The following is a 12,933-nucleotide window of genomic DNA, read 5'->3' on the forward strand; positions in this document are numbered from 1 at the left end:
ATTTTAGGAGAATTTAAGTTTTTTTTAGGTTTTTTTAAATATTAGGATATTTTAGGATTAATTAGAAGGCGTAGCCACCCTGTGATTACGAAATCGAATTTGTTCAAGATTTTTCATCATCAATAAATAAAGCTAGAAAAATAGCTCATTTTTTTAGAAAATTACCTGTAAAAAATGATTTTATGTAAAGAGAGTGTCAAGAAAAACTGAGAAAGGAAAAAGTCATGATGTTGAAACTCAATGTTGACAATGCTGACACGGTTCTTGGAATTGAAAAAAATAATAAAATCTGTACTAATAAATTTAATAGTTATTCATTTATATCCAACAAAATCATTAGATAAGTTCATTATAATTGTAAGATCATTGAGATAAGTTCACTTGCTTTGGGAAGGCAAGATTGCAATAAAATTGATGCTTTGAAAACATTTGAATTTTCTCTTACTAAATTGAAAACACAACCAACTGATACTGGTATGAAATTCTATAAATCAGTAAGTAGAAGAATATTTAAATATAGAACTATTATTCTAGAGGGCCTGTTAGAGCATTTGGAAGATCCCAACACTTGCCTAAAAACACTTAAACAAAAAAATGCAATATTAACAAGATCAACAAGAAACAAACTTGCTCTAACAATTAAAGAAATTGCTCAATGTTTATTTCTCATAGATGAGAAAGTTAATGAAAATAATTTAAATCAAGAGGACGAGACTACATATGAATGCACTGAAAACATACCAAAGAAAGAGGAACTGAATGGCATTTTGTCAAAGAAAAAACCAATCTTTCAACAGAAGTAACTTTTCAAAATAATGTTTCATCAAATAAAAAAAGAAATGAGCATATTTAAAAAAATAAACAAAAGAAGTGAAAGTCGTGTATTTGAACAAAAGTACAATGCTTTGTTAACTATTCCATCATCATCAATCGAAGCAGAAAGATGTTTTAGTGCTGCAGAGCATTTGTAACAAAATTGAGGACATTCTTAAATGATGAAACAATTTATTCATTATTTCTTTGCTTATATCTTTTGTTTGCTCATATCTTTTCTTTGCTCTTTTACAGGAACAAAATGGACATAAAACAACTGTTATTTTAATTAACTTATTTTGAAATTTCTATGTTTTTTATTAATGTTAATAAATTATTAGCTAATTATCAAACTTATTATGTTTCCTTCAATTTTATAAATTGAAATTCTTTACCATATTTAACCGATATTATATTATTTAGCATTCTTATTAATTACATTGGAATATTTTATTACTTTTAACCAAAATTAATTTATATAAAAAATATTTTTTTAACACACTAATCATTTAAAACTTTTCACAACAAATCACAACAGCTTTAATGCCTATAGAAGAAGAACGCCAGTAAAAAACTCTTTCATGAATCTCTTACACAATCATTCACACGAGGAGACTAAAAAAGTTGGTTCAGCTTTGTTTGCTTATGATAAATAAGGGATCTGACCAAAGAACTTTAAGATGAGTAAACTGCTTTATACTCTGAAGATTGTGCTTGTCTGGACAGATCAAAGAACATTTTTCAAAAGCTGAAATATTACTAGCAAACAAATAAGAAAATCGAAATTTGTTGTGTTCACAGTTTTAGCTAATGTGCAGTGTTGACTTGTTTGTCCTGTAACAGCTAGCGCACCAGTAAATAACTTGATTTGAGTGGAAAACTTGGCAAAATTTATAAAGCATGACTCAACTCTAGTTGAAAATGCTTGCATGGCATTCAGTTGGCACACTTGATACTTATCTGAGGAGTTGATTCCATTAGCTTTGTTCTCATCTATAATAGCAGTAGAAACCAAAGAGAATAGGAGGAAAACCATTCTTATTTTTGAAAACACTTCTGTCACAAAGAGAGTGGACTCAACTTTTGGGGATATGGGAAACCCATAACCCCTAAATCTTTCCCTACAATAGAATATAGTACCTCTCCAGTTGACCTTATTGGATCGAATTCATTCAGATTTTTTAGCATTCTCGGTATGCCTTGTGATATGAAAATGTGCCATGACTGTCTAAGTGTAAGAAACACTTTTAAGATATTCACCAAGTAGTAGAATCAACAATGATTTCAAACCAGCAAACAAAAAACAACAATTCCAAACCAGCAAATCAGACAACTGATTCCAAACCAGCAAAAGCCATTTGCACAAAAAGAGAAATCACAGCTTCTAGTCCTGGAAATCAAGTAATTCTATTAGGCACTCTTATATCTTATTACACCCTGTAAATAAATTTTTTTTATATGGTTGTATTTAGTAAAAGAAATTTAAGAAAAACTAGCTTTTTTTTTCAGAGACCTTGCCATAGTATTAGATTGTAACGCAAGGGGAAAAAAAAGATTTTCAGGCTAAACTTTGTATTTTCAACTTGCCAGTGCTCATTCAATTGTGGATCTTCAAAAACTGCTCATTAGTTTAGCTTTTCCACAAAGCCAATGAAAAGCACAAAAATGTAATCATTTACAAATATTATATAACAATCCTAGATGGTATCTTGAGAGTTTATAGTTCGTAAAATTAAAATGCTTACTCATACTACAAACAACAAGAAATAAGCACTGCACCAATAAGATAAATTAGACCAGAGAATAATGCAAAGTTATCTTCTTGAAATTTGAGATTTTCGACTGATTGAATTGTCTCTGTATTTTGTACTTTGTAATTGTTCCAGCAAAGTCTGTGATGAGCTTGACTGCTCTCTCAACCATGGCATTAATGACTCTGCAATTGGGAACAAACATGGCAGCTTCATTATATGCTGCATCAGTTACTCATTGGATTGGTGCCAAGTTCATCTAACTGTTTTCAACATGGAAGAGCCTAAACAGCTATCAAGACTTTGTACCAATCAAAGATGATAGCTGTCTTAGTGAAGAAGTCAACAGCTGTGGAAAACGTTGGCACTTCCTTTTGAAGACGGCTAGTGACATTGTCTTCAAGCTTTAGAAGTTCCTGAATGACTTGCTTCTTTTTGGAGTCTAATAAGAGTGTAGAGAAAAGCGCAAACAGTGCTATCTCTTCAATGAGATAGCACAGATGTCTGCTAAGTGCTGTCATAGTTGCCTGTGTCATGGCTGAATCAAAACTTTTATACCAATTGAGATCATTTATTGATGCATCTGCAGCTGAACATGATGAAAGCAATGACTTTATGTAGAAAATGGCATTGAACAAGCAAATGCCATGCAGCTTGTCCATTTTACTTTGGTCAAAATTCAGCTGCTCACCGAAAGTGTACATCTTTGCACTGTATACGATGGTTGTCATCTATTGGGTGTGACTAAATGCTCCAGGCTGTAACAAGTGTACACCATGAGGTGATTCTTCTTCTAGAAGTATCAGCATCAGCTTGACACTTTTCCAATAGCCATCGTAAGGCATTGCACCTTCTGATGCATCATCAGGTTAAGGCACAGACAGCAGTTCACAAAAAAAAGGCAACAACTACTTCTTGCTGACATTTTAGCCTATGGTTGTAAATGTTAAGTGTTTTGTATGTTGTTTTCTGAGTTGATAGATCGCGAGTACCAACGCTGCTAAAAACCCTTAAATTCTGTTGTATCTGGGTTAGATGTTGCACCAAATAATTTCTGTCCAACTTCTTTTTAATACATAGTGTTGACAAGCAAAGTAGAATACCTTTTTTCTAGTAACGTCTCCTACCTGACACAGGCCCCATTTTTCTACCAGAATTAAAAGTAGTTGTGTCAAATTTGACCTACAATGGCAATTTCAAGAATATGATGATTTTATATGAAGAGCTGCTTGTTTGAATTTCTTCCCTGCTTTTCTGGTACTTGACAGTGTCACTTTTTAAATCAACGCCACCCTTTGATAAAACTGCAGTCATCAATGCTGCTCTCTGACCAGCTGACAAATTCAACCTTTTGGCTGTTGTAGGTATTTTTGCACTTCTTAATAGATTTTTTGGAAGTTGAAGTGTTACCATGTCTTTCTTTTTTGCCACACTTGTCAAACTGTTCTCTTTTACATGACATATAAACTCCCTGTAATCTGGTAAATCAACAGAACTGCTATCAGTACATTTATTTCCTGGTTGTTGACCTGAGGATTCAATGATGGTTGAAAACAGTATTTGCTTGCTTTGCTTTTGATCAATTTTCTTTCTCAAGAAAACATTAGTTCTTTTCACTTTACTTTTCTCATGTAGATCTTGCCTTCTGCAGCCAGATACATCTTTTTTTGAGCTTGAAGAGCACTCAGGAATTCAAGACCTTTGTCTTTCATTTTTTTGGTACAAAGTACAGGTGTAATGAAGGAGTATCGGATTTGTAATGGGGTTAATTTGGAGCCAGAGATTTAAACTAAGACTGTTAATTTATAGTTTATAAACAAGTTTTAATAAATGTTTTAATTTAAGTTTTTATTATCAAAACAATGTATCAATGTATCTTGTATTAAAACTCTCAAGTTTAATAAAACAAAGTTTTTAAATTTGATCTTCGTTATAACTTCCAACTTGAATTATCAGAACTTGAGCAAAACAATCAGAATCAATCCAATCTATGTCAAAATCTTTTCTTTTTTTTCATTTGATTTGCACCCTTTCTTCTTCTGCACTGACCTAAAGTTATCATACCGATCAAGAATCTTTGTTTTTACATTTTCTTTATGTTGTATTTTAAAGCAGGTTTTAGCCCCATGCTGCTGAACTTCAACAACAACTTTGTCTGCCACAGCATCATTCAAATATCTTTCAAATAAAAGAACAAGGGTTATTAACTAATTAGCAATCAAATACACAGTACTACCTAGTGAATTTAAATTTATAACATTTTCAATCGCATAAGCGTTAACAGGATGTCAGCCATTTTGACACTTGTTACTTATTAATTACCATAGCACACGAAACTTTTCTAATATAACCATAATTGAATGTTTATGTACATTATCACATTTTGGCATGCTGGTGGCATAGCTTAGAGTATAGAAATTCAACCAAAAAATTGCCTATTTCATTTGCATGCATAAATGAATGGGAAAAAGGGCAGGACGCAAGTTTTTACAAACCTTTTTTTTTTACCATTGACTCCTGGAGCACCCTAATATATATATATACATATATATATATATATATATATATATGTATATATATATATATATATATATATATGTACATATATATATATATATATATATATAAGTATATATATAAATATATATATATTTATATATATATATACATATATATATACATATATATATATATATATATATATATATATATATATATATATATATATATATATATATATATATATATATATATATATTATATATATTATACAATGCATAATGTATAAATAGAACAGTATTATACATACATATATACATACATACAGACAGACAGACAAACATACAGACATCAAACAAGTATTTAGAATGTTAAAATTTACTTACAGTTACATCAGCACGAGAAACTTTATGTGCTAAAAAATTGTGTTCGCTGTAGGTGTCAACAATAACTAGATCACCAAATCTTCTTAAACAGTCTGCACGAGCATCTGACCAAGATTTTGGCAAACCAGCAATTATACCATAACAGGAAGTACCCCAAGGGATCCAACCAGCTTCACAAGTTATTGGCTCTGAAAAAAAGTTGATGCGAAAATACTGTTAATATAGTTTTAAATTTTTCTTTCCAGATTTTATTTTAAAATATTCAAAGCAAAAAAAATAAGACAATTAACAAAAGTTTGTTTTGTTTATATTAAATAAATCTATTTTTTATATCTTCAAAAAACATAATATAAATATATTTTAATATAAATATATATAAATTTATTTTTTATATCTTCAAAGATATCTTCAATAGTGTCATTAAAAAAGATAAGTCTAACATTCATCTTTAATACATGGGTCTTATTAAACCTCTTCTTTAATACATGGATCTTATTAAACCTCTTAAGGATAAAACAGAACTATTTGTAGTAAAATTTTCCTCTAATTCGACTCTTCAATCAATCCCCACACTCTTTCTATTATTCCAGAGAAATGGGTTCATATAATTCAATGTTAGACATCCAAATCACTCCTGCTTCATTTGATTAAGTTATAATATCATAGGAGTATATCACACAAGTTATGAATGTAATAAAAAAAAAAAACATGTATATTTAAATGGGGTATAAAAAATAGATTTATATCTAATATTTGCTTTCAACGCAACTTTGGAAATCCTATGCACAATACTTTTCCAAAGTTAGCACCTGCTAAGGTTGCCTCTCTTTATTGTTTATCAAACCACTCAAACCACTGCGCCGAGGCTGCTTATTTTATATTAAATCACCTGTAAAGAGAATCTAGTATACTCAGTCATATTTCTGAAGGTACCTCTTTTGTAAATGTTTAACAGGTCATTGAAAAAGCTACGTATCGAACATTTGAAATGTTGATTTAAATGTAGAATCTTATTTATCTTTACCTTATCTTTATCTTAAATCTTTTTCTTTCTTATCTCGTTATCTTATCTTAATTCTTTAGCACTGTTATCAATGTCCGTTATGCCTATTCAAATTGCCTGAAGACTGTAGTGAAACTTTGTTAACTTGCAATATTTTTTGTTGCTGAAGATGTGAAAATGTCGATTACTCACATAGCTGGTTATGATACACAAAAAGATAAAGAAAAAAATGAACATGAACTCCTTGAACAAATAGCATTCTATTATCAGAAATATGGTCAGCTTTCTAAATTTTTGGATTGTGGTGGATTAAAAATAGATAACTCTTGACAATGGATATTTTTTTGCTTCTTATTTTAAATTCTTCTTTTTTTAAATAATCAAAGATCATATCAGCAGAAAATCTTTTAATAGTATTTTAATGATAATATCTGACTATTATTTATTTGATATGGAAAAATATGATTGTATAATGCTGAGCAACATTTATTTTTAAAAATTTGTGTACCTCCAATTTGTGTCACTCCAAGATCTGGCAAAAAAACCTGCATTGAAAGTATTAAAATCTCTTAGAGGTCTGATGTCTTAATGTTATTTAATTTTTTTTTGTTAACATTTTAAAACAAAATTTATTTAATATTCTTTCTTTGGTTTAGTACCATTTTCTACTTAATAGTAAATCATTAATTTTTCATTTTAGATTGTAAGGAAAATATATTTGAAACTATATACTTATGTAAATGTTTGAAATTTAATACTTCTTACTATATGCAAAGATAGAGTTCATAATACTTCTTACTTAATACAGAAAGAATTCATAAAACATCTTACTTTATACAGAGAGAGAATTCATAATACTTCTTAGTCTAATAAACTAAGTTTTATTAAAGTTATAGTTTTTGTTTTATTTTTGTATTTCTGTAAAAAAAAAAGGGTTCCACAAAAAAAATTTGGTTTCATGATGAGTGTAGTACATGCCTGTAGTAGAAAATATTGTGGTTTAAATCTAAGCAAACCAAGTAGTCTATAATACGACAAACCAATAAAATAGGTCAAGTGAGCAATAATTTTTTGGCTTTGCATTTATTCCTCAAAAAATAGCTCTTGTAGCAAAGAGCAATTTTTTAGAGGATTATGGGGAAAAAATGGGAGAAAAAACAGGTTCAATTGAAAAATTAACTCAACAAAAACAATGTAGAAATGTTAATTATGTGGAATGTTTATTTTCTTCCAGTATTATTGCTACATAATTACATTTTTTAAAATCTGATATAAACTAACTTCTCTTTTTTTTCTTGATATTTGAATTAAAATATGTAAAACTTTATTTCTTACTTTTATTTCTTAAATATGGATATAAACTAATTACGTGTTGTTAATGATCCACAAAATAATTTTTTAATACTAAATATTTCCATAAAAGGTTAGCTTAACAAAAATTTAAATTTTCTTTGAGTTTTATAGCAATTAAATATCTGACGCCATTCAAACTTTCGTAAAAAACCTTTTTTCTTTTTTTAAAACTAATTTACCTCCTTAAGGCCAAGAAGGCCACTACAGACGGAAGGCTACTTTAATTGTGGTTACAACCCTCTCTTAACTCTATAACTCCAAAATACAAACCTTGGCCACTGCACTTAGAAATAAGTTAAGCAAGGTATTTCCTGGGATATGGTGGGGATTGAACTCATAACTTCTCGCTTATGAGGCGAGCTGCATTTTACACAATTGTCATTTAAACTTTTAAGTGAATTTTATAACGTTTACTTTTTTTATTTTACTGTTTAAAAGATATCTTTAGACTAATTTAAATAATAAAAAATGATAAAAAGTCACTTAACCAAAATTGCTTTTAGCATACATAAAATTGCTTAATGCATAAGTAAATTGCGCGCTGTTTAACACTTAAAAACAAGGCCTGCAACATATTTATTTCCTTTAGTTATATAAAGTTACATAAAGATAGCAGGTTAAGAAATGAAACAACTGTTTAGCTATTTTAAAACCTATATTTAGGTTTTTAGATTTTTATTAAGCAGATTATTTTATACTAAGTTAAATAGAGTAAAAGCAGGTCAAACCGATCACCAAACAATAAAAACCAAGTAACTTTACTATTTTTTTTAAATAAGATAAAAAATACCAACAAGCATATTGTTAATTAATTTTTTTTTTTTCAATTGTATTTGAAAATATGAAAACTAGAAGAAAAAAACGATCACTTTTGGCAGAAAGTCTGTTAAAACCGATCAATATAAAATACATTTAATAAATTTAACATTTTATATATGTAAATGTATATATTTTTATATATTTTTTATATAGCATACAGAAATATGCTATATATATATTTTATTTAGCATACAGAAATAATAAAAGATTTAAGGTTTACATTTTTTACAACAAAAAAAATCTGAAACCGTTACAAAATTTTTTGGATGACATTATGTCAGAATGTAATTCTTTTTTACACTTTCTGCATTTAATAACTTTTCATCTTTTGGCTGAAGGTGTTGTAATCTGTTCTATATTTTGAGTAACTTCTTTTTCTGCAGGGTTTGGCAATGGCATTATGAGTTTGCAGATGGGTTTACGCTTTTTAGCTTGTTTTTCAGCTAATTTGAGTTGCTTAACTTCTTCTCTTTTTTTGAGATGATTTGCAACACCGCGTTCTGTAATAAATTGGCCAGCAATTTTTGGAATATTAGGTTGCCTCGAATTTTTTACATGAGACTGATTTTTTTCTTGAAAAAAACTCTTTAGCTCATTTTCCATTTCGATTTTCATTCTCTCATGTAGTGCTCTGTACTTGTCGAACCTCGAAGCTGCTGTTGCTGGTTCAGAAGATAATGCTAAAGACTTTATTGTTCGCAATGGCATTGAAGACGTCGGTTGATTAAACATTTTGGAGATAGCTAATGCCTGTTGATTGATTTTGTTTTTGTTAAGTGGAAATAACCCAGTATATTCAAAACCAGCAATAGCGTGCAATGTAGGAAAGTTTTCTTTATCTAAGTTTTTGCATTTTGTGTCTTTGTAATATTTGGTAAGAACTGCCTTCCACACTTGCTTAACATGGCAATAGACACCTCTGTCCAATGGCTGAAAAATGTGAGATGAGTGGGCTGGTAGACAAATCAAAATTATATTGTTTTCCCGACATAGCAATACAGCTGTTAAACTGACGTGAGACGTATGTCCATCAAGATGTAAAATATAAGTACCACTAATAGCTCGACATTCTGGTATATACACTTTCTTCAACCATTCAATAAATGTGTCATGCTCCATCCAACCAGATTTAGAAATTGAATATTTGGTGCCAGTTGGACTACCTAAAGCCCACTCAGCTCTCTACGAATGGTGGTGTAAAGTATCCATCAGCATTACAGCAATTGTTCACTGTATAATGGATTTTTTCATTGTTACCAAAGAGTTTCAAAACACGCTTTGCACCTTTTCAACATACTACAGTTGCTTTGCCTTGATCACCACAGAAACCCGTTTCATCGAAATTCCAAATGTGACAACCAGAAGTTATCCCAGACAATTGATATTGTTTAGTGACAACTTCAAAAGAATTATCAATTATTTATTGCGTACAAGAAGCGGCTCTGGCAGATGCTAAAGTGTGAGTTTTTCTTGTGGAGATTTCTTTAGACCATCGGTTTATAAATGCATAAAACCAGTCTTTGCCAGGCCTGCCGTTTTTAAATAGACCTGATTGATATCATTGAGTCATTTTTGTAAAATAACTTTATATAGGAAGAACCCGGAACTAACACATGAGAAAATCCAATAATTTAATTCACCTAGGTACCTAATTTAAAAATTCACATTCTACTTAATAAAGGAATTTAAAGTAAATAAGTGAATGATGGGTTTTACCAGAAAAAATTTAATATTAATTTTTCTTATTTTTTTGTCTAATTTTTAACTATAAAACGAAAAAAAATTATGTAATCGGTATTAAAATTAAATTTTCTACAAGATAGAGGTAAAATTATTTTTAAAGGAATTATGGTTCCCGAATTATTACGATAACAAGAAAAAAGCAAATTTTTAAAAATCTCTTTTAAACTTTTATAAAAACAAAATGACTGAAAAATTACTTGGATTTTATTTTGACACATTTCAATAGAGGAGATGATTCTCTTTCTTCTGGAGTTTTTATTTTTTAAATATTCCTATCAGTTCCGGTTTTATTTAAATTTTTCAATCAGTGATCGAAAAAATGGTATGATCGGTTTGACCCGCTTTTACTCTAAATAAGCTTGCATTTTATTAACAATTTCAGCAACTTGAAAGTAAAAACTTTACACATATTATTATTGATTCTTACAATAATAATAACAATCAATATATACTAAATAATATATAATCTAAAAAAATATAAAATCTAAAATTCGAATACTAAACATCAAAATTTTAAAATTTAAATTCAAATTCTTACTATCAGTGAAGTAGTCTGGTAATGGTGACAAAGTTGTTGGTGCCAGTGTTGCTGCACCTATTAAATAGTTTTCAATACTTCTGTGAAACTGTATAAAATTTTAAATTATGATCACTTTTGTTATATATTCTAACACAATAAACAATAATAAATGATTTATTAATGCACCTATCTTTGCTTTGCAAATAAATCCAAAAAGACTGCGACAAGAATAGTCATACCAAGAGCCATCAGATATTGCTACTACACAGTCTTCTGCATGACGACTAAAAGACATGCTTGGTTGACTTGGGCCCCAATTAGTGAAATTAAAAATTGTATTATCAGACCACTCAAACTTTCCTTCAGTCTTTTTATCACTGAGACCTTTTAAAAAAGAATTATGCCTTTAAAAATTATTAGATAAATTATTGTCATTAACTGATTATGTCTATAAAAATTATCAAACAAATTATTGTTATAAACAAAAGTATTATACCAATCCAGTAACGCTGCCTATTCATGAACGGTATATCTAAGTTGTTTTTAAAATATCTTGATAGAAACAAATTTTCTGCTGCATTTTCTACACTTAATAAATTCCCTCCAAATTGTTTACAAGATGAAAGAGAATCATCCCAGGTTTGCCCTGGTGTTGTTTCGGTTACATTATTAAATAAATAGCATAAATCTTTGTTCTCAATCCAGCCATCATAACATTTACCACCATAACTCTCTAAAAAAATAATTATTAAACAAAAACTTATTCATTTAACAATCATATAAACATTTGAAAAAATATTTAATAGTTTAAAAACAGGATGCACAGCATATTTTTAACAAACAAAGATATATATTATTTGCATGGCCAAGGAAGTAATAAACACCTTGACAAAAAATAAAATTAAATGGAATTAAATTTAACTAATGTTGAACTATTATTAATGTTGCATTATTATATATATATATATATATATATATATATATATATATATATATATATATATATATATATATATATATATATATATATATATATATATATATATATATATATATATATATATATATATATATATATATATATAAGGAAAAAAAACTAACAGTTCTAATTGTGTTAATAAAGTTAACTTAATATATAAAATATTTCACAACCAAGAGATAATCCACTGTTATTAAGGGTGGCAGCCCTCCTACCCTGATAGGAAATTACAAATTTCATCAAGTCAGAAGTTGGAAATGTCAGCCATACAACTGAAAGCAAATCTAGTTGCTAATGCTTTAAGTAAAAACAAAGAACTTCAATATGAGTTTCTAGCATTTAAAACAGCCATGACAAATGAAATTCATATTCTAAGAGATAAAAACTCTAATTTGCGTGAACAAATAGAGTATCTTCAAAAAGAAAAACTTATTCAAGATGCAAAAGTAACAGCATTAGAGAAACAGAGGGCCACAGATGTCAGCATTATTTCATCACTTTCTTTAGAATCTAACACTAGCAGCAGTAATTCAACGAACTCCAGCTGGGCCTCAGTTGTTTCTGGAAAAGGCAAAGTAACTAGATCAAATGCTCAATTAAAATTACTTGATGCAAATGCACTTGAAGTTCAGGAAAGGGAAAAAAAACAAAAAAGTATTACTATTTTTTGGCACTGAGACATCATCTTCTCTAGTCACTGCTGACTGTTTTAACATGATAAAGCGCTGGTAGCATCACTGTTAAACGAACTAAATGGTGAATGAAACATGTCGCTATTAGACGCTTCAGAGGTGGCAAAAGCATTGCAACACAAGCAGATCCATTACAAGTAGTTTTTAATAACGTAGAAGAAAGAAACACAGTTCTTAAAGTTGCTCATAAACTTAGACTTAACAATGCTCGAAATGGAATCTTCATCAATCCAGATAAAATTCCTGCTCAACAGAGGCAATCAAAACTACTATGTATAGAATGTAACAGGCTCAACAGAAAGCCTGTAAAAGGATCAAGCCTTTCGTTTTGCCATCCATAGTGGTAGAGTCACATGTGTTAATGGAGTTTGGGAC

The 12,933-nt window shown here is 29.2% G+C and overlaps 1 protein-coding gene across 1 annotated transcript in view; it reads right to left on the reverse strand.

Annotated features, from left to right (window-relative positions):
• LOC100215503 (uncharacterized) overlaps nucleotides 1-12,933 on the reverse strand; it is a 208,094-nt gene that overhangs the window by 83,181 nt on the left and 111,980 nt on the right. The window contains exons 53-56 of the mRNA XM_065809523.1: nucleotides 11,384-11,620; nucleotides 11,074-11,271; nucleotides 10,906-10,962; nucleotides 5,450-5,637 (exon numbers count right to left, since the gene is read on the reverse strand). Of these exons, the coding sequence (XP_065665595.1) occupies nucleotides 5,450-5,637; nucleotides 10,906-10,962; nucleotides 11,074-11,271; nucleotides 11,384-11,620 (680 nt within the window). The remainder of the gene's footprint in view (nucleotides 1-5,449; nucleotides 5,638-10,905; nucleotides 10,963-11,073; nucleotides 11,272-11,383; nucleotides 11,621-12,933) is intronic.

Source organism: Hydra vulgaris, chromosome 11 (genome assembly GCF_038396675.1).
Source record: "Hydra vulgaris chromosome 11, alternate assembly HydraT2T_AEP".
Taxonomy (NCBI): domain Eukaryota; kingdom Metazoa; phylum Cnidaria; class Hydrozoa; order Anthoathecata; family Hydridae; genus Hydra; species Hydra vulgaris.